Consider the following 26,530-nt stretch of genomic DNA (forward strand, 5'->3'; position numbering starts at 1 on the left):
CCTCTGGACCTGTGTCTCATCAGACAGCCGTAAAATCTACCCAGCCCCATGGTAGCTCAGCGCTGCTACTTGAGATCTCAGAGAATACAGAGTTGTGTAAATAAAGACAGCTAATGGGGGTGGGGGCAGATCTGGTTGGAACTTGAAATGGAAAAGTGTATTCTGTCTGCATCATGATTTAAACCAGGGGTTGGCCAACTCCGGCCTGTAGGCCAAATCGGGCCCACCACCTGTTTGTGTAGGACTAGTGTACTAAAAATGCTTTTCACATTTTTAAATACTAGATGGGGAAAAAAAGCAAAAGAAGAGGAAGGAGTGTCTCACAACACGAGAAATGATCTGTAACTCTCAGCGTGCAGAGTATTACGGGCCCACAGCCTCCGTCTTCATTCACGGACTTCCAATGGTTCCTTTAGTGCTACATCAGCAGAGCCCAGCAGTTGAAGCAAAGACCACGCCCGTGACGCCTAACATGTTTACTACCCGGTCCTTTACAGGAAAAGTTTGCTGCCCTTGACCTCAGCCTAATGTCTCTATAGGTTGAAGAATGACCGTGTACACTGCAGAGACAGTGAGCAGCACAAAAGCTCCAATCTGGAGCCTAAACCTTGGTTTGAATCCAAGTTGTGCCCTTACCCTGCGCTTCGGCGTCTGCGTATGTAAAACAGGGATATTAACCAAACTTCACTAAATTATTGTGAGGACAAGATAAGAATAGCACTTTGGGAATTATTAAATTATCTCCCAAATTGTTATAATTAAGTAAACTCAAACAATCCCCATTGAAACTTTGGTTGAAAATGTGATGCGAAAAAGTCTGTGAAATGTATTTTTATGTGAACTGGGCTTTCAGAAGAAAGGCCAAATGGGGAGCAGGAACCCCTCCAATCCAGCTCTGATGAAAGTATGCGAGCCACCGACAGAACCTGTTCTCCCTAGCTGACTGCCACATTAAGAAGGCAGTGTCCCAACTTCAGAAATTAAAAGTATTTTTTGAAGACTGTAAGCCTTTGTTTTCTAAACGCGTTAAAGTTTTGTTTAGATGTCCTGTGTATGTGTTTATCATTTACTGAAGACCTAGACCGTGTACCCTCACAGCAGTTCTCTAACTCCCCATTTTAGTGGTAAGGACACAGAAGCTTAACAAGGTTCATGGTGAAGATTTTGGAGCCCAGGGTTGAACCTAATTTAGTGAACGTAATGGAAACAAAGTGGCCATGACATACATTAGCAATGACCTTTCTGACTGGCAAATAATCACAGCACAAGGTTTCAAAGTTGCAAAATGTATGTTTTTCCCACTTTTTCTTTGCATGCAGGTATGCAAAATAAGAAAATAAAAACAAAGATGTCCTTTGGATAGAAAATTTTTTTTCTGGTAGGAGCTCTAGGAGAAGAGTATTCCTACAGGCAAATCAACCTGCCCTTGGACAAAGCGTAAACCCGCTACTTTCCTCAATAATGGCAATGGTAATGACAGCAGCCAATACTTAGAAAACACATTCTATATGCTTTATATACACTACCTCATTTAATCCTCAAAGCAACCCAGCCATCTTTTATTACCTCCATCTCACCAATAATAAGTGGCAGATGCATATAGTTACAATAAATTATTGGTTAAACAGTTAAACATCAGTGAGTAAAGTACAGAACTTTAGCAAGATATTTGCGTATGTTAAACTCTTATTCGAATTACATGTCTCTTTATAAATACTGGCAATTAGTAATACTGCCTAATCTCAAAAATTCAGTTTTAGGAGGAAAAAAACCAGGGACACTGAGATAAAAAGGGCCAAATATTTAATACACATAACAAAACTTAACAAGAGACACACAGGACAAATTTTATATTAAGCCCACGTATGGCAGGACATGGAATTTGAAGCTTATAAACTGATCCATGCAGTGTGAGCAGCTGAGGAGGGACAGGAAGAACTGGATCAAGAAAAGGAAACGGGGTGGGGGGGTGGGGGAGAGAAAAAGACAAAATGAAAGCAAGAAAGAGCATACCACGCATGAGAGCAAAAGAATACACTTGAAGGAGTCAGCGGGAGGGGAAATCATAAATAAACGCAAAAACAAAAGCAAAGATAAGTCTAGGTGAACATGAGACAGATATGCACACAGAAGGATGAAGGTGATTGATAGGTAGGTAGGTAGACAGACAGACAGCTCAAAGATGAGAGTAAATCAAAAGGAAGGGGAAGGAAAATATTTTGGTTCCTCTTAAAAGGCAAGCAGCAATCTTTGCAAGACCCATCACTCCTCTCTGTGTGAAAACTCACAGAAAATATACATGCATTTCTATTACCTAGATTTATAAATGTGGACTGCATTCTATAAAGAAAATGTTGGCTCTTAAATCTTCATTGAAAGGCTTAATAAACGTACAAAATCACACACTTAAAAAACTCAAATACCTCTGCATACTGGAGTCAGTTCCAATAAGTCAGTCTGATAAAAAGGAAACACGGTTGCTTGGAAGCTATATAATTAATTTATTATACTCCTTACATATACCTATAGCTACAGAGGTAAGGATAAAAACAGTGGTCTTACACATACACCCATCAGAAACAAGCAGATGGAAAGACACAAACGTAGTATCAGCTGTATTACTGTCATAGGATTGCGAGTTTCTCTATTTTCCACTCCTGTGGTTATGTTAAAGGCGTACGCACACATAAATACACACGACACATAATTGTGAACTTCTATGTACACATACACTTGTATTTCTCTTTGTTTATCAGATGCTAAAACTACTTAGAAATATAAAAAAATAACATACTTAGCCGCAGAAAAACAAGGCCAATGCATACTCTCTCTTTATTTATTTAAAACTTCTCCCCTCACACTCTGTAGGGAACATCTATTTTCACTCTTCTCTGATCTATGTTTGAAATTAAAAGGCCCAGTGGGCTAGAAGAGCTGTAACCTTCTGTTTGTTATTTCTCAATAAGTTCTAGGAACCTAAAGAGAAGCTGCAACGTGAAAAGAGAAAGCAGAGAAGTCAGAAATATCACGTGCCACCTAGTAAACCTCTGGCCATCCCTTAAATTGACTTTTGATATTCTAAAAGTAAAAAAAGTCCATGATTGAACACTTCATTATCTGTCAGTTCAAGTAGTAGTATGCAAACAATCAAATCCTAAATCCTAAAAGGGGTATATTATTCAGAAGAGAATGACAAAGAGTGAATGAATAGAGAAGTATATAGGCATAAAGAACCACTGACATACTTTACACATAATCAAGCTTTCAGAAACACTAAGAATTTATTTTTGCTTCATTTAATGATGTGAAGTAAAATGTTTGCAAACAGAAAGTTTATTTCTTCTAATCCATAGCCTATAGTAATTCTTAATTATTCTTCATCACAACACTGTAATCTAACACTTTCAGGACGGCTGTGATGTTTCTGACATAGATTTAGGTCCTCTAGTGAAGACAAGCTGTGAAAAATCAGGTAAGAGAAGAGGAGAAAGGTGCCGTTTACACATTTATCTGCTCGGCTCACACCTTGGGTAGAACATCACCGGCCAGTTAAACATTCAGTACTGCAATAATTTTGTCACCATCCTTTTGACAATTTGTTTCACGCCTCATTTGCCATGAAGAGTTAAAACATTTTAGTCAACCTTGAGAAAACAATTCGATTTTTTTCCAGAGCAAAATGCATAACCTATTCCATCCAACTACCAGGCCACTGGTTAAAGTTCAAACTATGACACAGATAGAAATCAAGTGTTTTCCTTCAAACGTTGCAAAAGAAAACACTAACCAGTCATACATTTATTTTCAGTGGGTACGAAACAAAATCAAGTAAAACAGACTTCCACATGCTTGGTTCCAAATTGCTGCCACATTTCCCCTTCTATTAAAAAAAAGTGGACAACACAGATACCCTCCCTGTTCCTACTATCCTCAGAAGACATGGCCGGAGCCTGGATAGAACATGGCCATGAAACAGAAAGAAAGAATTTCTTATAGTATTGTTGTTTTATTGGTGTTTTCAATCATTTTAATTTTGGATCACCACAAACATTTGTACAGAAACACAGTTTCAAAAGTAATGATTATTCAAGATGCTTTATTATTTACAGCCTTCCAAAATTTAAGTAGCTCATGTTCTCTACTCACTGAGAACACTGCATAGTAATTGTATGTTTAAACCGTTTTAAATCTCACAAGATGGAACTAGTCTCTGGAGCAGCACTGTCCAATAAAACTTTCTACACTGATGGGACGTTCTCTTCTGTGTTACATTTGTACTTTTTTTTATAAGTGCTAAAAGCACTTAAGATATGGCTAGTACACTGCAGACTGAAGTTTCAATTTTACTTAATTTTAATAGCCGCATGTGGCCAGTGGTTACCATACTAGACAGAGCAGTTCTTCTAAAGGGTACATGTAACGCTCAAAAGGCTTTCTGCTGGAAAGAGACCTTTCAGTCATTACGTGTCCTGATGCTGAGTTTTCGCTTTAGGAAGGGGGAATGATAATGAACACTAAGCCAAGTATAAAGATAAGCTTCACATTCTCATCAAAACACACACACACACACACACACACACACACAATACATTGTAGTTCAAATCTGCTTCCTAACTGTTGGGGCAGAACGAACATGTACTATTAAAATCTCTGCCACGGAGAAAAGGGGGTACTAGTGGACACCTCAGAACCATGTCTCCTAGGACACTGGGAAGAAGGTAGTCTCACCTGCTGGCTGGGGGGCGTACCACCCACTACGTGGCTCCTGGGAGGATTGTACTTTTTCTCTTTCTAACCAAATGAAAGGCCCTCAGTGGGAAGTGGGTATCTTTCTTCATCAACTCTTCGAATACCCTCATAGAATATCAAATGATGAGAATGCAAGCAATAAAAATAAAAATGCTATTGTGCCAGTTCCCACAATATAAATCCAGTCTGCTGGTCTACCTCTACTCATGCTAGTCCCTGCGGAGAGGAAATACAATACAATGTCTGAGAAGGTGATGGAGTCAGAATGCCTGGGTTCATCTCGTGCCTATGCCACTTCCAAGATAAGTGTCTTAGGTGTATCTAGACCGAGCCTTTGTTTACTCATTTGTACAATGGGTACAATAACAGTCTTTACTTCATAGATAATGAATTGATGGTCCTTAGCACAGTAACCCCCAATAATTGGTCAATAAAGTGTGTTATATTACTAATTATTCAATATGTAAGATTTCAGTACAATACAAAAATAAGTGATTTCCCTTTGAGATTCCAGGCACCATCAGGGAATCTGACCTATAATTTGTAATGCGTGAAAGGGGATGTGTATGTGAGTTGTAATTTAAAAAATGGTTTCATTATAAACAGACAGTAGAAATGTACCTGTATTAAATTAACAATTTTAACATCAAAGAATAACTTACAACAAAGCAAACTGTTACAGAATTGCCAAGTTTTTAGTGGCCAATCCTGAATGCCAGCTCTCAGACACAAGTTTTTGGAGGGGATAATGAGAAAATGTAACAACTTTTACTCCTACTGACTACCGCCTTAGCCTAAGATTTTTGGCACAGAAGTGGCAATAACCCAAGCTAATTCCCCAAATGCAATAATCTCTGTTTTAAGAAGTCTCTCCAGACATTCAAAGATGTCTCCCTCAGCCCAGCTAACTCACTACTTCATGTTCACAATCCAGTGTACCAAAGACATCAAGAGCACCCAAAATTACTGGTAGTCCGACACATTACAAAACTTATTTTCTGCAAATGGTGTAACGAATCTTTATAAAAATGTGGCTCCTTCCTCTCAGCCTACAAATCTACTGGGATAACCTCCACCCTTAACAAAGAAAAAAGGCAGCATGGGCTTTGGAGTTAATTTCAATGAGGTGGACTCCTGGGGCCATCACTTAATGGCCTTGGTCAAAACAATGCCTGCCCCTCTCATCCTACGTGTCCTTAGAATCTATAAAACGGGAACAGCGAAACCTGACACACAGGAATGTTACAAGGATTACATCAGAGAACTCCTATAACAGGTGCGGTCCCTCAGGGGCAAGCACCGTGTCCTGACACACGACAGACACTGCATCAGGCACTGTGAGGCAAGAAGAAAAAGGCCCCTTCCGTGTCACCCGAGGAGCCCCTGGTCCAATAGGAGAAGAAAAACAGCCAACTGACATTTGAGGGAGCACTTTTGCACAGCACCGGGGCATAAACAAGGCGCACAGCAAACGTGAGTTCTCTACCCCCCTTCACTTAAATTAAAAAACTTTTTAAACAAAAAAACCCCACTCTGCTTCCAAACATCTCAAAGCCTTTCTCGTTTCCCACTCACTCCTCAGCAGCTTACCTCCTTCCTGAGTGCTCTTCCCAAGGTCACCAACGACCAAGAAACCAAGCTGTGCTCCCACTTACCTGGACTCTCCTCAGTGCTCACCACAGCTGCGCATGTCTGTCTTCCAGAAACCTCTGTCCTCTGTGGCTTCTGTGGAACTCTCCCACATTTTCCATCGCCTTTTCTGGCTCTTTGGCTGGCTCCTTTTTCACTCCTTAAATGTTGGTGCTCCCAAAACTCAGCACCCCTCTCTTCTCCACACACATGCTCCCAAAGGCAAACTCATGAACCCCACTGTCCACTGACACCTCATGCTGAGAACACACACTTACATCCTGGGCCCAAGTCCCCCTCCTCTTCTCCAGATCCCCATTTCCTACCGGCCCACGAGCAGCTCCATTTAGCTGTCTGGAACACATCTCCAACCGCACATGCCTATTACTCAACATACACGATGATTAAAAAGCAACTGAACACCTTCAAAGTTCCGGTGCCACATGCCTTCTCCCTGTGGAATGACACCCAGACTGCCTGCACCCTGTCCCCTCTCAGACTGGAGGAAACAAAGGCAGCACTAGGGTTGCCATTCGCCCTTGCAACCTCTGACAGTGAAAATGCCACATCTGGTGTCTGTCCTGTGATACAAGAGGAGCGTGCTGAGCACTGATTTGAAAGATTACAGAAATAAGTGTGATAGCACCTTTATAAACTGATCTTTATTACATATACATCTACAGCCTCATTACTAAACAACCAATATCTGAAAGTATTCAATTCTTTTGAATTCCCCGGTGCTGTTATCCTACTATAAAGGGTACCACCCCTTTGCAGATGGGTGGTTCTGTTATGTCTGGAATTAAATGTCACTGGAAGGTAACCCTTATGAAAGGAGGGGCTGGGTTTTATTCATTGTATCCACCACACAGTAGGTGCTGAATAGATATCAATAGCTCCTCCTTGAAGGAGTCAAGTCTATAAAGAAACACAGTATCTAGCAATGAATTGTTGGCAATCAGCTTAGGTTTCCCACCCACCCCCAACCCACTCTTCTTTCCCAGGATCTGCTGGGGTACAAAAGGTTTCCCTCAAAATGTCCCGGTAGTGCTATACTCATTGTTTCTCCTACAGATTGGTGTCCAAGGCTCTCAAGACACCAGGACATGTATGGCTTGGCTTGCTTTTCACCCGATTCCCTCGCCAGGTCATGGGGCACTGGCCAGCGCAGCTTATTTCCTCCCGATGGCAGAACTTGCTGCATCTCAACCCTCTGCCTCTATGAGCCCCTCGCTTCTAACCTGCTGCCCCATAGCTGCTCGGCTAACTTCTCCGAGTTGTATTTATAATGTGGCAAAAAGGAAAGTCACCACGGAGAATCAAACAACTATCATCTGTGCTTGAAAAGGGAGGGAATGGCTTTATTCTTCTCCGACACAGTTAAATTCATGAGCATTGTGCCAGTTATTTTCTTAGGGCTTTTAGAACTGTTTCAGAATGTTAAGATTGCACTGTGGAAAATCATAGCACTGGATGAATGATACGTTACTACAGAAATTCTCTGGAAGGACTAACACAGGTAGAGAGGTCTTAGCTTTCTAGGCAAAAGACAACTTTTGTCATAATGAACAAGATTAAAGTGTGACTGATAAGACACTGAAGATGCTCATTCCCTTCATAAGTGTAAAGAACCAAACACAATTAAAGGTCCGTTCTTACAGAAAATAACTGTCCTGTGACATACAGCAACAGACTTAAAAAAAAAAAAAATTACCAGTTTTGTTTTTTTTCTTCCTGAGCATTCTTAAAAATACTGTTAACTCATTTGCCTAAGATGGCTAACATGCAGTCAGCATTAACTTCAAAAACTATAAATCCATGATTACTCCGGTAGTGATTATTACTGAATAAAGCAAAATCAAATATTTTTATAAAATAGAAAACAAGAGAGGAAAGCCTTCATTTAATTCTAAGCTAAAAACAGCGTATGGAGCTATGTCATTTGGACACATTCTTGGCCTCAGATTGAGGAACAAGCAGGAGGTGAGGAAAACACAAGTTGAAAACCCAGGAAAGAAATACAGAGAGAGCCAGTACTGTGAGCAATCCCACTGCTCAAACACTCCTGCAGTACTGGTTAAATGGAATTTAACTTACATCGCTTGTCTATGACAAGATTATGAGCCAAACTGACTTTTTTTTTAAAAGCTGTGAGATTTGGTTTTCGACAAATTTTAAAAGAGGAATAATTTGGGTCATAAAAGGGGAATTTCCCAGGATTGTACCTTACTGTTAGACATAACTGGGAGAAGACCACTAAAAGGGTCTCAAGGCCCATCCCAACATCCTTCAGCCTGGCCAGCCAAGAAGTTCCTCAGGGAAGTAAAGCAACAAAGCGAAACAGGGCTTCCCACTGGGGTACCTTCCCAACACCACTGAACCTGATTCCAGAATGGTCATGTGGCACAGCAAAGACAGAAATAGTCAGGACAATACATCATGACACAACCTGGCCAAAGAATTGGAGGACTTCAGCTTTCACATTTCTTCTTTTAACGATGCATTTAACATCTTGATTATTTTAAGAGATGTTAATTTGGGGGTTTGTCTTACAACTTTCACCACCACAGTAGTTCACTCTGGGGATATAATGAACATTGAATTTTATTTTGTTGGTTTCTTACTCTAAAATGATCTCTTCCAGCTGCCTATATTCTCCACTCTCTCCAATCTTCTAATCCCTAATTGTCACTTGTTCTCTCTTCATACTTTTTGGACTTACCATTTCTGGGCTCATAACACCAAGTGACCTTGAGACATTGTCCAGTCCATTCATCCATTTTCTTATCCCGAACTATTAAGCCATATGCTGTGCTAGACACTTTTGTAGATGCTGACCCATCCTCTCCCCAACCCAGAAACTTCAGTCACAGCCACACTTAACCCCAAACAGAAGAAAATCTATGCTCCTTTTTAAACATCAACAAACTATTTCACATCCTCCCTTTATGACTCAACTCAAACCAACGACCCAGATGGCGGGGCAGAGATTCCCCAGCAGGGGGATGTAAACGAGTGTTCAGTGACACTATGAGAAAAATCCAATAGCCACCTCCCTGCCCTTGGAGCACAGACCTTCTCCTCGTTGTCTGGTATGACTATAAAGCCAAAATACACTAAAATCTCCTCAACTATGAGAATACAATTCTGCGTGTCTTAACAATAACAAGTCTGTCTATTTCAATGTTACCTCTAGTTCATCACTGACTTCTGTGGGAGGCAGAAAGGGGGGTGCACAGGCCATCCACAGCCTGACAGTGCCCGAGTCCCTGAGAGGAGGGCCTTGGGGACCTTGTCTTCCTCCCTGGGAGATTCTAATGCGCAACCAGGCTTGAGAACCACTCCTTTCGTAGTAGCCACAGAACATGGGCTTTAGCATCGGACACACCTGGGTATGGAAGAAATTTCTTAATTCTACCAGTTCTTCTATAAAATAGGGAGACTACCATGCAAAACTGTTGAAAAGATCACAATTAACATGTGCAATGTATATGAAAAAAAATTCAACATCACTAATTATTAGTGAAATGCAAAGCAAAACCACAATGAGCTATCACCTCACACCTCTCAGAATGGCTATTACCAAAGAAACAAATGACAAGTGCAGGAAAGAACGTGGACAAAAGAGAACCCTGGTGCACTGTTGGTGGGACCATAGATTGGTACAGCCGCTGTAGAAAATATGAAGGATCCTTAACCTTTTCACTGCATTAATTGATTTCAAGTTTGTTCTCCAAACTGTATCAAAAATCTACAGAAAATAATTACTATAGTATTGATATTTTTAAGTAAATACAGTTAAGGTGCTACATTTTATTAAAATAAATGATTAAAGTATAAAAATTTCCAATTGTTATTCATTCTTGAAAAACACAAAAATATAGAAAAATGTACATCTGCTTTCCTAAACTTCCTTTCTGGAACACTGAGCTCGTGGGATAAAGTCGAACGCTGCAGTCAGCAGCCTGGAAATGGCATTCGACTACAGTCGAACGAACGTCACACAGAAAATGTTAAAAAATTAAGAACAGAACTATCATATGATTCAGCAATTCCTCTTATGGGTATTTATCTAATGAATATAAAACACTATCTTGAAAAGATATCTGCACCCCTGTATTCACAGCAGCATTATTTACAACAGCCAAGATATGGAAACCACCTAATTGTCCATAGATGATCGGATGAAGGAAATGTGACACACACACCACACACACACACACACAGCCAAAAAAAGTACACACATTTTAAGAAAGGAAAAAACTGTATTAAAATTGTAATACAATGAATGACATTCATAGCTTTCATTTGATTAACGTCATCTTTTGAGCGAATGTCATACTACACATTGCTTCGGAATTAACTTCGAAAACTAATACACAGATAACATCTCTTAAAATGTGTACACATTTTTTGGCACCCCTGGTGTTTGTGTGTGTGTGCACACACACATATATATATATACACACATGCATGTACACACATATATACACATACATATATACACGTATAATGGAATACTACTCAGCCATTAAAAAAGATGAAACATTGCCATTTGCAACAACTGAATTTTGAAAGTATTATGCTAAGTGAAATAAGTCAGACAGAAAAGGATAAAAACCATATCACTTCAATAACATATGGAATATGAAACAAAAAGGAACAAACTAACAAACAAAAACAACCTCATAGATACAAACAACAGAATGGTATTTTCCAGAGGGGACGAGGGCTGGGAGGAGGGCAAAATGGGTAACGGGGGTCAAATATATGGTAACAAATGGAAACTAGACGTTTGGTGGTGAGCAATACACAGATATCAAATTATAATGTTGTATACCTGAAATTTATATAATGTTACTAACCAATGTTACCTCAATAAAAAATGTAATTAAAATAATGACATACCCTTAAAAAAATACATGCAATGTGCCTGGCACACATAGTAGGTGCTCAATAACAGGTGTTATTATTACTGTTATTGCTTTTATTATATCACGGTTATTTAGGGCTTTTCTAAAACTCTTTCTCTGAACCTGCATTTCTTTGAGAGGCCAAGAATGGAAAGCAATGTGTTTGTAAGAGGTTTACCAATAACTCCTGACTAGAACGAGAGGCCAATCTCATCTGCCCCCACATAACAGTCTTTTACAGGACACCCTTTAAAAGAAAAAAATCACTCAAAGTTTGCCTCCTGACTGACTAGCACCTTAACATTTCTCCAGCCCCATCTGGACCCAGCTGGCCGCTCTCCCAAGAGGGCCTGTGTGCTCTTGTCCACTGTGACCTTAATCACGTACCTGCCTTGCTCCTCCTCCAACTGCAAAATTACTCTGTCTGCTCAGGTGAGGGCCACTCCTCCTCACCTCCACCCTTGCATTAACCTAACGTTGTGGGCCAACTTGCTGCTCTATCTTCCCAATTGTACATCCAGATGCTGTAAGACGTTAGTCCTGCCATCAGTGCATGCCTGTCCGCCACACCTTATGTCCGCCACATTAACAGAAAGCGTGCAGCCCCCATGTCTGCATGCTCATGACCACGTTTCCCATTTGCTGGTCGTCCTCATATGGAGCAGAAATGTCTTCCTCAAGTCAAGGAATAATTTCCCTTCCCTCTTAGTCTACTGTTTCCACTCGGCCTACTCCCACACAGACGTCCTCTTCTGCACCCCACAGAAAGAGCGAGCTATCTCCACGCCTCCCACAGAGCCCAGACCGCATGCTCTGAGCCATCGTGTTTCACAAGCTCTAAGGTACCCAGGGAAGGCTCAGCTTTGAAAGGCAAAAATTCAAAAAGCACTCATCAACTTCCGACTGCCCTAACCATCCCCTCCTTTTGTTAAGAAACTAGTTGGAGTACCACTTCACACCATTATTCTTCTCTATACTGTCACATCAACCAAATCAAGTGTCATGTCTATTATTTATACTGAATTTTAATTTCAAGTATGTTTACCAACAAAGCAAAGATTAATATTCTTTAAAAACTGGTTTTGTCTAATAAAAATCCCAAAACTCACTATTCGATAATCACTTTTATTAATCACTATAAAACTGAGTAAGAAAGCTCACATGAGTAAAGCTATCTCTGTTAAGTGTAAGTTCATCTGAAAATTTAAGGGCAAAGACAAGAAACATGCTGATTCTTCCAGGTACAGGTGGTACCCTTTATCTCTCCAACTTGCCAATGACTTCTACTTTTGAAAGGCTCATCTAAATTAAATGTATTTAAACCCATGTTTGCCCACAATATTAAAATTAGTTAATTCTCAGGTAGTATTAAAAAATAAACAAAAATTCAAAAAAGATTTCAAAAATTTAGGTTGGAAAGGAAGAGAAACAGTAGAGTCAAAGCTAATTAGAAATGCCCACATTAACAATGTCCTTTTTAAGGACATTGTTCCAAAACGCCTACATTTCTCTCTCTGTGTTGCGTTTTTCATCTCCTTCACATCAGCACATTATCCATACCCGGAATATTCATCCTCAACAAGGCAGAAAGCCTGCCTGCCTCCCTGTGTTATCTGTCCGCGTTCCATTGGAATCCAATTTCCTTGCATTACCTCTGCCCAGGTCAGGGATGAATGGCTGTCAAATTCCCAGTGGAATTAAAAAAAAAAAAAAAAAGAAACCTTTCTTCCTGAGGCAGCAAGTTTCAATTCACAGAGCACATGGCTAATCTACATATGTGAAGGTCACGGCACTTCAGTCAAAGAGGTTAAGAATGGAACAGCTCACGTAAGGGGTTGTCTTAAACATCTTGGCATGATGCCCAACAAGTAAGATTGTTGAGAAGCAATAGATAACTTCTGGCAGCAGCAAGGGGGAAATATTTTGATCATGTGATGCCGCACACACTACCTAGTCTAGTTCATGTGTGAAACTTTGAGAGTCCCCTAAAAAACACCACACACGCAAATCAAATCCAGATTTCAGCGTGCCTGGGTTAGCTATGCTGGTACACCTCCCTCTTCACAAAACACATTTCTAGATGCACTGAGAATAAAACATCAACATATTGACAATCAGTTGGCTCAAGTATCTTAACAGCTGATTACAACCTCTTGGTATTAGTTTTTCAATGAACCATGAAACTACTTTGACCAGGAAAGGGTACTGAGACTAAAAAAGCAACATTCCTTTATGTTATCTGAATACATACAACTGCCTTAAATAAAATTCACCTTTTTCCTCCATGCTTCTCTCTCCTCATTAATAATACGGTGATATGGAAAATTATAGGAGCTTAATGCACAATCAAAGACAAAACACAAAATTGCTTTTTGCAACCTATCTTCACTAATTAATTACAGAATAAAAGTAAAACACTACTACTTGCAAGCACTCACACTCCTAACATCTCAGTGGTGGAGGAGGGACAAAGTCTTGCCACACGGAACAGATACCAGACGAGAAACCAGGAGTGTGACAAAGCCCAGCTCTGGCTGCTGTGAGCCTGGCACCCGCCTGAGTGTTTTCTCTAGTCAGCCAAATGAAATTAAAGGGAGTTGGCACTAAGAGGGGGGAAAGGGAAGATTTTTGAACACAGCAAAATCATAACAAATGTGACTACAATGTTTAAAACTTTCAACAGTTAAAATAATGAGCTACATGTTTACTATATGAAGAACATTATTAGAAGCAAAGATCCACTTCACCAATTTGAAAGTTGTCTGCCTACCACCAATTTCCTTCAGCTCAAAATTTAGATTGTTTTTGAGGCCAGAGTTACTCAATCCATATTTCTAATTAAATAGGACAGTAAATCAAATAAAAATATCCCACAAACTATCTTATGTATTTAATCACCAATATTCACTCAGTAATCTAAGAACATGCCTCTCCAATAAACTATGACAACATAAGGCTTAGCAATTCACCAATATTCTCTGAATATCTTTCTCTCTGGTATTGTGCCCCTACACCAAGGGCACTAAATGTTTGTTGATGGTGGTGAAATTCAATGTTCCAATTATTGATCTTTAGAATTTATTTTTCCTTTCCAGTCAAAAAAATATATAGCTGTAAAAATATTGGAAAACTACAAGAGACATTTTAGAAATGTGATGAAAATGTGATCAGTTGCTCCATAACTTACTTTTCCTAAACACTCGGCAAGGTAAAGACACATCAGGCAACAAAAAAGTGAAACATCTAGATTAGAGGTAAGCTTCAAGTATTAACCTCTTTGCTCTGAGAGGGAAAATTAATAGGCTTTTAAATCAACTACTACAGAACCACAACTAAATCATTTTCATTTCTGACCCATGAGAAGGTACAGTCCTTTGTTACTGTATGAAAACGTCCATTTCCTCGCCAGTGTACTGTAGTGTACTAGTAGTATAACCTCACAACAACTGCGTAAGTCAAGTACTCTTTCCCATCCCTTTAGAAATGAGGGAACTACAAACCTCAGAGAGGTGAAGTAACTCGCCTGAGGTCACACAGGTGGTAAATGTCCCATCTTCCAGGTTCTCTAACCTGCACACCTTTGGTTCTTGCCCATATCTGCTTCCAGCGCCACGCCTCTTCACTTGAAGTTCTGCTGGTCAGGGCTCGCTGACTAGAGCGGATTTGCACAGCCTTCCTACTCCTACCCCCACCCCAATCTAGTCTCTGCGAGGTGTCCCTCTAACATCAAAACTTTTCCCACCTAAACTGTTCTCACTATCTTGTGTTCACTTGTTCTTAGCCACTGCATTGTCAATTTGTCAAGGTCCAGGCCCTAGTCAGAGGGACCTGTCAACAAACACAGGACCAGCCACACAGTAGGCTCTCCACAAACATCTGTCTGAGGCCCCAGCTCTCGTTATGACCAGACAAATCTATAGTCACAAAGCCATGGCATACAGAAGTCTGATCAATGTGGTGAAAGTAAATGAGCTGAATTTTGATGTCTTCATGCTAATGATACTACAAAGTAATTTCTTTAGCAGAAAAATCACCCTAGGATACCCAAAACAAAATCCAAATTAAGATCAATTTCTCATCAATGTCATAGCACCTAAGAACAATCTCCAAGTCCACTGACCTTCCACATAAAATAGTGAAACACCAACTGAACAGATTTCCCTGAAACTGACACTGGAAATGTATGATACACTCATCAGGAAATTTTCAGTTTGAATACATTAACTACTCTTCAGAGTTCTTAGATGACGCACTTTGAGGGGTATAGTCTTTCTGGATAGAACTGCAGAACTATAATGCAGCCGTTCATTTTAATTTCCACTTACTTAAACACAGGAGCCTATGATAATTCACCAGGGAAAATTATGGATCATCTGTTATATTTGCTCTTTGTATCTTATGCACCAAATGGTACTCAGTAAGAATTTGTTCATAATAGAATTCAATATTGTCCCTGATACTTTTTTATAAATCTCAGTATAAAAATGTAAAAAAAAAAAATTGTTCTTCTCTATGTATTTGAGGCATGCCTTTGGCATTCTCAAATTTGACATTCCCTGTTCTGAGTATTTGAGAGCAGCCCCAGTAAATTATGGTCTTGCTAAAGCACCAAATCTGAATCACACATGCAGTGAAGTGAAGTAGATACAGAAGCAAGTTACTTAACTAATGAGAGACTACAAGTCCACCATCCAGAATCCCAAGGCCAGTTTCAAAGCTTTGAAACTTTGTCCCTTTGCAAAAAGTACTTTCCCTAAAAGCCAGTCTATTTTTTTGCAGATCTTCAAAGTGGAAAGTCTAAGTGTAAGAAACGAATGATTCTTGGCCAGAGAACACCATTTACTAATTAATATTAAGGATGGAATAGTAAATGGGGCAGCAGCTTGCTGCAATGACATCAGTGCAGCGTAGGCGCTATTGGTAAACCAAAGCCAAGTCATGGAACTGTTTACAAGAGTCCCAATCAGCACAAAACTACATTTTGTGAGGGAAATTACAGTGGAATTCACGAAGTCTGTGTATTTGCACAGGTCTCAGTTTATATTCACTGAACATGTCTGGGAGCTAGTATAGTTTAATAAGCTATTCAGTGGCGCATAGCTAATGAGGCACTATTTTTTTTTTTTAATTCAAAGCAGCAGAGTATTTTGCAGCTGGGAGGGACTAGGGGTCACCTGATTGATGGAGGCAGGGACTTGTCCTCAACCACACCCTGAAGTGGGGCAGATCCAGGTAGAGAACAAGAACCCATGTCCCCCTCACTACACCAGTGGGAAGGCAGGTGGGGAAAGAAGACGGGCCAGTAGAGAGGCCACAGGATTTACAGCAATGACCTCAGCAACAACCCTGCCCAGTAGGCAATATTCCAGATAAGGAAACTGAGCCCCTAACCCATCTCAGAGAAAATGGGTGCTGAAGTCTATAAATGAATAAAGATCTGACCAATCCCAACCCCAGATCTTTCCATTACATCAAGATGCCTTGTAATACATTCGTATTCTCTCCTAACTCCTCATAATACTAACAGAATAAACTAATATACAACAAACATTCCAGTTCCCTTAGAAATATGTCTGTTTTTTTTTCGGAAAGATACTTGCTCAGCAGTACAGTAGCAATGTTTTACATTTCTATTTCCAAGGTCATTTATAATTCATTGCGTAAAGTGAATTTATTATAAAAAATACAAACTAGAAGCAGAAAATTTAAAGGATACTAAAAAGGGTTTATAGCTTTATATACATATATGGTCACTGAATCTTAAATTTTGCTTCTTGAAATTTCAGAAATTAGATACCAAATTCTAGACAAAGTTTATAATTACCCATCATTTCAAAATACGGCTATGAAGTATGGTCAGTGCTTGAATTTCTAAGATGCTCATCACAAAAAGGAACAGGAGATACTAAGAATCTGGAACAGCCTCCACTAATCATCAATGCCTCGCTTTCTGAAAGGTTTATTTCAGGACCCAGAAGCAGTAGCTGAATTTACTCTTCAACCAGCATACATTATCTAAACAGTTACCAAAAATACTCCAGCAATCTAAGTATCTTCCTAAATCTGAGCAGACTGTTTTTAACTTTTTTTCCAAGAGCCCATGAAATGTAGCAAACTGAGAAGAGGAAAAAGGACCACACTGTATAAATTCCAAAGTGATTGTATTTCCCTTCTGTTAGTTATTATTCTCTCTGGTGGATCTATATTTTGTTCTGGCACAAAGCCAGTAATTGATTAGCAGAAATGGAAAAAGAGTCACTATCTCATATCAGCTATATCACAACAATCTACAATTATTTATTTTGCCAAAATCCACTCCCCCACCCAAAACTAAGCAGGCCAACAGACAGCTGACCCACATGGTTGCTATATGTATTTGCATTTTTGTTTAAATGAGCCAGTCCTAAGTCAGCGATGCCAAAACACCATGCCCAGGTACAGTGGGAGCAGGCGTTGCCAGTATCCCTCTGCCTGAACCGCATACAAGAGCAGCAGCAATCCCCAAATCCTGGCTGGCATCTGTGTCTGGCACAAGGCTGATTAAGAAAATGGGTGCTCAATAAATATTTGCCATTGGTCCTTTGGAGTAGATATTTATCTAACATACACCTCACAGCATACACAAATGCTAACTGCTTACCCCTTAAATAACTGTTGCTGCCCAGAAGTTCTTAAATGACAGTTCATCTTCTCTGTGCCCTCTGTGGAATCCAGCATTAAAGTATGTAAATGACCATGTAAACATGCAACTATGCAGATCAGCATCCGTGGCAGCTAAAACACAATTCCAAGATTTTACACACGAAAAAAAAGCCTGTTCACAAGAAAGATTAAGATACTAAGAAGTATCCCTTTGCAGCTGCCTCTAAAATATAATTAAAAGGCCAATCATCTTCATTTAGGAATTTTCCCACATACTAAGAATTTTTGCAGTTTTGCAGAGGACTACAAATTAAAGACATAAGGGGGGGGAGCACAAAATTTGGCGCTCAGAACACTGTGAAAAAGAAGTCAGCATCACGTGGATTGGTTGTTTGCTCTGCGTTGGGGTGGTGGGATGATGTCCCAGAACTTAAAACGCAAATAGAAAAAAATAATTATCATTGTAAATGATTTTCATTATAGTAAGAAGATAAAACCAATCATTTTAAAAAGAGGCTAAAATGCAAAAGATGAGAGAAATAAGAGAAAAATGATCACAAGAACAGTTCATTTCCATTCCTTATTATCTAACAAAGTCCCAGGTTTCTCTCAACAAAGTACCCCAAACCTTTAAGCAGAAAGGCTTCAAAAAGTTACTTTTAAACTTTTAATGACAGAACTGACTGACAATGAAACAACTAACCTACACAACACACATTTCCAAATAGATAGAAGCTGGGTGGATTACTCCAATGTTAGAATTGGGAGGAACAGACTAAAGACAAATAAACAAAAACCACCATAATTTTGGAGGAGGAATTTACTAATAAACTATGAAGTGGCAAGAGTAATGGTTATAAAAATAAGATTATTTTGCTTACAACACACATTAACACCTAACAATTTTTAAGTTTGACATGAAGAAGAAGAAGAAAAAAACAAATATTTTTACTTCAGTTTGGGAAGATGAAAAAGTTCTAGAAATAGATGGAGTGATGGCTGCACAACAATGTGAATGTACTTAATGCCACTGAACTGTACACCAAAAAATGGTTAAAATAGTAAATTTTATGTTATGTATATTTACCACAATAAAAAAATACACACATAGTTTCTTTACATATATAGTCTAGGATTTTCTTCTGGATTTCATCAAATATGGCTTCCCCTTCCAGAGACACCTAATAAGCAATGACTTCTTGTGTGGTTCTCAAGTTTCATCTTTCATCAGGCCCAAAGGAGACACTGAGAAGTAGCTCCTATGGAGGATGGTTAGCAAAGGCCAAATCTAGTTCAATTGTAAAAGACCGTCTTGCTATGACATCCAGATTCTGCTGCCACCTACCTAAGAATATCTATTGCTAAACCAGATATGCTTAAGATTTTAGGGCTTTAGTCTTTTTCCTAGCAATAAATTAATTTCATCATTAGTTCATCTGTCAAACTCAACAAGCTTGTAATATTTGTGGCATTGACCCATTCAGAAGTGAGTTTGAAAACTGCCTACTGGAGCCTATTCAAATAAGTAAATCTAAGGAAATAGGTTTCTTAGAATTACTCCAAGTTAGACTTTGAAAATGTTTACTAAAAACTTACTGGGGAAACACATATTTTCACTTTGATAAATTCACTCAGTCACTCAATTAACGTGAATTGTTAAGTTAAATGATAGTATACATATATCAACAATAAGTTGATATATGTATGCTATAAGTAAAACTATAGTATACGTATATCAACAAGTCCATTCATTCTGATGTTAGCATAAGGCAAAATAAGTGGACATTTAATGACACCTAAATGGTTTTCCATGAAATTTCTAAGAGAAAAAGTCACTAAAGTATACCAAGTTTTTAGATCAAAATTAATTCATTCAATCACCCAATTAAGCCAAAAGGGGCCACTTAGTCTTTTATAAATAAACAGCCTCCAAACTGGAAAAAGCAATATTGTATAACAGATCTACATTTATGATACATAAACATATCCTTGGTGGACGATTAGTTTTGCCTGGTACTTCTCCCCCACACCACAGGGAACCAGGTCTTGGGATTACTCAGCCTCACGCATGCATATACAGCAAGTGTGGCTCTATTTCATATATCCAGAGAATCTGCACAAATCTCCTGATAAAGAAAAAACACCTGTGAAAAGGCATGAGCCTGAAAACTACCCCATTCCAAAAAGGCCTGTGACATGGATTTGGGCCCTTAAGTATAAACAGCATTGTCAAATGTCATTAAAATTTTGTAACATCCATTTTCAAAATCTAAGTACTGCAAAAAAAAAAAAATGGAATGAGTTTTATTAATACTCATTTTGCGCCTCCATAAATCAGTTGCTTTAAGCAACACACAACAGTTCTTTCAAACATAAAATATACGCCTCGAATTTACAAATCTACACACAGTTCAAAATGAAAGTGACACAAGTTGAATATTAGTTCCTTTTCCACAAACACGGACGGATCAAAGCACACAGATCCATTAACTGATCAGTGTCAGCCTAGTGTGGTGAGAAAAGCCTCTATCATTTATTTTAGGACAGTGGGCAACAACCTAATATAGTTTCCTATGCCAAAATTTACATCTCCAAATCAGTCTTCCAGTAAGTAGCAAAATTTCACAAACTCCCAACAAATGTTAATCAAACCACTCTCTTCCAAGGAGAGGACAGGGTTAAATAAATGAAATGATAATCTTTTCGGTTTGGCTGTCATATTGGTATTTATCCTACGGAAATAAGTATGTTCCTGTTACATCAGAAGTCACATTTTTAGGTACACCCTGCCCTGAACTATAAAGTAATAAAGTCCATTAGTAAGAAATAGAACTGAAAACTCAATCCCATTCTATTACACCTATCCTTTTAAAAATGTGTCTGTGTCTAATAAAATTACCAAATGAGTTTATATTAGGTTTTCCCCTACATTTCTTACATTTTTAAAAGCGGTTCTCAAACCAGAATTAATGCTATTTTTATATGACAGTGAAGACATTATTCTCTCAATTCTAATGAAGGAACAGAATATTTAGAGAGTAGGTACACACTTCTGATACTATGACACTGGGAAAATGGAACAAGTATAAAAAAAGCTTTGCCAAAAATTCATTCCTAAATAAAGATCAAAACCAAAGAAAAGAGAGATTAAGGTTCCTCATTATAGACCCAAGGTAAGAATATGTTTTTCCCTGGAATATACTTATTGATTCCATGTTAATATAAATGTAAATTTAAGTGATAGCTGTCTTAGAGAGCAGTCGCCACTAAAAAAAAAAACTGTCAAAAGTACACAGAAATCAGGATCTCCAATGAAAATAGTTTTAAACCATGCATAATTTCATGCCAGATAACCTAGGAAAACAGAAAATTGTACACATTTTTGTTATATTTTCTTTGTTGTTTAAATGATAGGCCTTTTCTATGAACCACAGTTGCCAATTTCACATCTCCTGACGACAGAGCAGCCAGCCAGCCATACCTCGGCAAATATATAAATTTAGGCCACAAAAATTTCTTTATGAGATTTAAAATATCAGATAGGGTGAGATTTAAAATATCAGATAGTGTAAGATATCATTGGGAGGGGAAGTAGGAAGTCCATGTTATGCTATAATGTATCTTATACAAAATTTAAGGTAATCAGGAATCAGTCTTGAACTTCCTGCTTTGTAAGCCAGCTAATCACTTTTCTTTTAATGGTAAATAAGGTTCTTTTTATTATTGTGTTATATTCTATAAAACTAAAGTTAAAATAGCATTAACAGAATTCAGCATAAATGTGGACATTATAAAATCTTAGTTATATGAGTAGACTTCGTTATTCCTTTTGAAACCATTATATCTGAACACTTTATCTCAAAAAAATGCAAAACTATCATAAAATGGCTTACTTCACTTTTCAAAAAGACCCTCCCCTTACAATACATGCATATATTTTGTTCCTAATTACAAAAACATTGGCCACCCAATATAAACCATTTCCTAATATCAAAAATGAAACTAAATGTGTTAAAAGCCACAAAAAATTTCATCATTTAACAACGTGATTTAATAGGATTTTATGACCTATAGTTATGAAGTAATTTAATATTTTGTACAAATGACTGTTTCTTAGTACAATTACCATAACAAATACTAAATAATACTAACGTTCCAAAAAGAAAAAATATAAAGAATACACATTCCACATGTTATACGGTAAAGTACCTAAAAGAAATCTGTGAATCTAGGTCATATGCCTATCATTTTTCTTCCCCCTCAAAAATAAAAAAGCTATTCCCAAGGGTCACACTGAGGACATAATGGATTCACTCATTCCAAGAAAACAAAATACTTAAAATGATTGGTACCATTAAGAAATAATACTCTAAAGTAACACGGACCTACATCTGCCTCTGTCATCCTTTCAGTTTACAAAGATGTGAATGCTAAACTGTCCCTTTAAAAGCAAGCTGACGAAGCAAATCGTTTTAAAATTAATTACATGGATTTATTTACATAAGGTTTCTGTATGTTTTTACTTGTGAGAATCAAAACTAAAAATTGAAATTGCAAGTTTTCTATCAATAATAGGAAAATATATATTATCATTAAAAGTAAAACTTCACTAACTAAAGATTTGAAAGCAGTGGACACAAACGTCCTCAGCCCTGGGAGTCACATGATTATCTGTTAAATTCAGTCCTTCACTGACTCAGACAAGTCTTTCCTCTAAGATATGATTATTATTAAAATACACCTTCCTAAATAAATGAGCTGAGTAGAAAAATACATTACAAACACTGTTATTCCTTTCAAACAGATTAAAAATATAAAACCTTTCACAGCATGAAGATGTCTATGAAAAACATTATTTGGAAGAAACACACCCAACATAACTTGAATGTAATATAGTTTCCCTAATTCATTGTGTAAACAGTTCAAATAAGGCTCACATTAGCTAATCTAACAAAATAATCAAGGGGGAAAAAGGTTCTTGGGGCATTTCTGTATTCTCCAAATCAGAAGCAAATATAAAATGACTTTTAGTATTTCACAAGACTATCCATTTTTTCCTTTTAACTAATTGTTGTCCGCAAACATTATACAGTGTTCTCCATGTTTTTTAAATATAATGTCAATTCTAACTAAAACATCTCATCCATAAACAAAATGGTCAGAATTGTTAAAAACAAATGACTAGAAATACAGCTTTAAAATTGTTATAAAGCTAATTAAATTTCACTGAAAGGTATTGTTGTATATCAGAATCTTGAAATTTTTAATAGTATAACTTTTAAATTTATAATAAACTGTCTGATGACATAATTCAAATTTTTTATAGTTTAATCTATAAAGAGTATTTTTATAAAAGCTTAACAAACCCCAAAATTGGTAAAAAAAAAATCCTTTAATTATCTTCTAACTGCCATATCCTCACTCTACAATTAAGGGCTGTGACACATGCAATGTCCATGTTCGGATTATCAAAGATCTGAATTTTGTCAATGCCGAATACTGGACACCAGTGTACCGTTTTCGTGTTCTTCAATTCTCTTACTAATAAATATGATTCACAATAATTGAAGCTTTAAATAACATTCGACCTTACATCTGCTTGCAATAGAGCTCAGTTATTATTTGTGGCAAGAATTTTGTGACTGTACTGCTCAGCACTATTTACATCAGCAGTGCTAAATGCCCAATGGTGAGAGGGGAGCCAATCAGATGGCAGATTAGATGTCAACTCAGAGGCAGCTGTCTGGAGACTATTACAGCCAGTTTACCTCCACAATTCAAATTCCAAACCTTGCAAAGGAGATCAAGTCAGTCTTTAGGCTCAGCCTACGAGCAAGAAGCGGCGAGGGTGCAGGACACTTCCTCGTACCGCCGCGGGACGTGGGTGACAGCAAATTAAAGAAAACCCTTATAAATCCTACCCAAAACGATCCATGTTCACTGACCTGCTGTTTTCCCGGACTTGCTGAATAAAACGTATGCCACATCCATGATCAAAATAAGTTCAACGTAAGCGGACTGTGTTCCTTTACCATAGCCTATCCGTTGAAGGTGACTCCTTCCCAGCAGCCCGTAAGCCAAATAATGGATTTCCTGGCTCTTCTTGGGAACGAATCGATATATTTTAGAATATCTCACCTCACTCACAGCGTCGTACATTTGGGCACCATTGTGGCCAGTAAATATTCCAACTCCGAGCCCGCATCGACTTATCTCGGAATGGCTGGGCATAACTACGAAAAGCACACCCGGGCACCACACAGCTACCCTAGCTTTCCTGCCTTCACCTTGGAAGCCGAAAGGGAACGTGGTGTGGCTGGGGGTCGGACCAAGTTCCTCGTTCCTTTCCATGCTGACTGTTGGCGCTCCCCGAGAAGCCGAGGTCAACGTGCCTGCCCAGCCCGAGGCGGCCGGGGCGTCCCCGGCGCCCGCCCGCCCGCCCGCCCGGCGGCGCATCCCCGACCCCGGCCCCGCGGCCCGGGCCTGGGGCGGGGCGGGGTGGCGAGGCGGCTGCTCGGCCGCCGGCAGTGCCCGCGCCCGGCCCGGCCCGGCCCTCGGCCAGACCCCTCGCCAGGCTTCCGGGCCGCGCGCTCCGACCCCGCGCGCTCCCCAGCCTCGGAGGGAGGCGTCCGCCACTGAAAATGGCTTGGGGCGCCTCGCCCCCACCGCCCCCGGCAGCGGACGCAGAAAAAGTACGCGGAGAGAAAGAAACTAGGGCTCGCGGCGCGCGCCGAGGCCGCGGCGGAAGCAGGCCCGGCCGGCGCGGGGGTTACCTGGGATCGGCCCATGGCGGGGCCGGGGGTGCCGGGACTCATCGCCGGGTGGCTCCTTTGTTGCGCGGCCGCCCAGGCCGGGCTGGCGGCGGCGTACTGGGCGCCCAGGTCCTTGCCCAAGCCCATGCCCGCGGCCGCCTGCTGGCCGCCCGCCGCCGCCCCCGCCGCCGCCGCCTGGGACTGGGGCTGCGACGGCGGCGGCGGCGGCGCGCTGGGGCTGCTGTAGTCGGGGTAGCTGCCGCCGTAGCTCCTCATCATGGGGCTGGGCGACGTGAGCAGCTGGTTGAGGGTCGGGGTGGCCCCCGACGGGTGCTGGTTCTGCCCGGCGAAGCGCTGGAAGCCCCCCGCCGCCGCGCCGGCGGCCGCCTTGCTGAGGCTCGCGGCCCCGCCGCCCCCGGGGCCCATCATCATGCCGCCGCCCTGCTGCCGGGGGGAGCTCAGCACCCCGTACCCCGAGGACGAGCCCCCATAGCCGCCGCCGCCGCCGCCGCCGCCTCCTGCTGCTGCTGCTGCCGCCGCCGCCGCGGCCGCCGCCGCCACAGCTCCCGCTCCCGCTCCCGCTCCTCCTCCTCCTCCTCCTCCTCCTCCTCCTCCGCTGCCTCCTCCTCCTCCGCCGCCGCCGCCGCCGCCGCCGCCCGCGCCGGGCCGGCTGTAGCCCGGATAATGGTTGTACTGGCTGTTGGGGTACCCTTCGTGGGAGTTCTGCAGGGGGTCCATGCTGTTGGGGGCTCCGGCGGCGGCTGAGGCGGAGTGCATCATCCCCATCCCGGGGCTTTGTTGTCCGCCATGTTGATCAAAGCAAGGCCCAGCGCGGCCGCCGGGGCCGCCGCTAGCAGGGGCAGCGCTGCCATAGTAATTATTAAACTCCGAGACGGCTGCGGGGCCGCCGCCGCCGCCCCCGGGCACGGCCACCGGCGGCGGCTGCGCGCCCAGGGTGCCCAGGCCCGGGTGCTCGTACCGGCCGCACGCCGGCTCCCCCATCTTGGGCGGTGCGTCGTCCTCGTCGCCCGGCTTGCTCAGCAGAGGCTGGCCAGGGGGGTCGGCCTGGCTGCCCGCGGCACTGTCCTTGGCGCCTCCATGTTGCGGCTGCTCCATGTCGGGACCGGGCTGAGCCCCGCCGCCGCCCGCGTTGCCGAGGCTGCTGTTGCTGGAAATGGGATGTTGTTGCTGCTGCTGCTGCTGCTGCTGTTGCTGCTGCTGCTGCTGCTGTTGCTGTTGCTGCTGCTGCTGCTGCTGGAACTGGTTTAGCTGCTGCTGTAATGCGTGGTGGTGGTGGTGGAGGTGGTGGGCATGGTGGTGCTGGTGGTGGGCATGGTGGTGCTGGTGGTGCTGCTGGTGGGGCGGTGCGGAGGGGGCTTCGCCAACGGTTTTCAGTTTGTGGTTGGGGAGCAGCCCCGTCTCCATGGCCGAGCTCGGGCCCGACGAGGAGGAAGAGGAGGACGCCGCGGAGGAGGAGGAGGACAGCGCGGCGGCGCTTCCACCCTCCTTGAGAGCCGCCTCGGATCCGCCGCTCTTGGCGCTGTTAGTGCTGGCGGCGGCGGCCGCCGCGCTCGAGTTATGGGCCATGTTCAGTTCGTGACGGGGGTGCAGGGGGTGGTGGTGCACACTGTTCGGGCTGCCGCTGTCGCCGCCGCCGCCGCCCCCCAGCGTGGGTCCGGGTGCCGCCGCCGCCGCGCCGCGCGCCCCCGTCTCCAGGTCCCGGGCCCCGGGCGCCGGCCGCGGCCCGGGGGGCGCCCGCCGCTCGCCGCTGCCCGCCCGCGCCCGCGCCGCCGCTGCCGCTGTCGCCCGCGCGGCCATGATCGCCGCGGCGTGGCGAGGCCGGGC

At 41.5% G+C, this 26,530-nt stretch overlaps 1 protein-coding gene across 11 annotated transcripts in view; it reads right to left on the minus strand.

The window, feature by feature from the left end:
• Positions 1-26,294, minus strand: part of ARID1B (AT-rich interaction domain 1B) — a 396,431-nt gene extending 370,137 nt beyond the window's left edge. For 5 of the 11 annotated variants that reach the window (XM_081035469.1, XM_081035472.1, XM_081035471.1 and 2 more), the window contains exon 1: positions 24,707-26,293. In XM_081035469.1, coding sequence (XP_080891595.1) covers positions 24,707-26,272 — 1,566 coding nt within the window. In that variant the 5' untranslated portion in view covers positions 26,273-26,293. Of the gene's footprint in view, positions 1-24,706 lie in introns of all 11 variants that reach the window. The other 6 variants (XM_081035468.1, XM_081035473.1, XM_081035476.1 and 3 more) reach the window with 2 other exon arrangements.
• Between the last annotated feature and the right edge of the window lie 236 nt (positions 26,295-26,530).

Source organism: Rhinolophus hipposideros (genome assembly GCF_964194185.1).
Source record: "Rhinolophus hipposideros genome assembly, chromosome: 3".
Taxonomy (NCBI): domain Eukaryota; kingdom Metazoa; phylum Chordata; class Mammalia; order Chiroptera; family Rhinolophidae; genus Rhinolophus; species Rhinolophus hipposideros.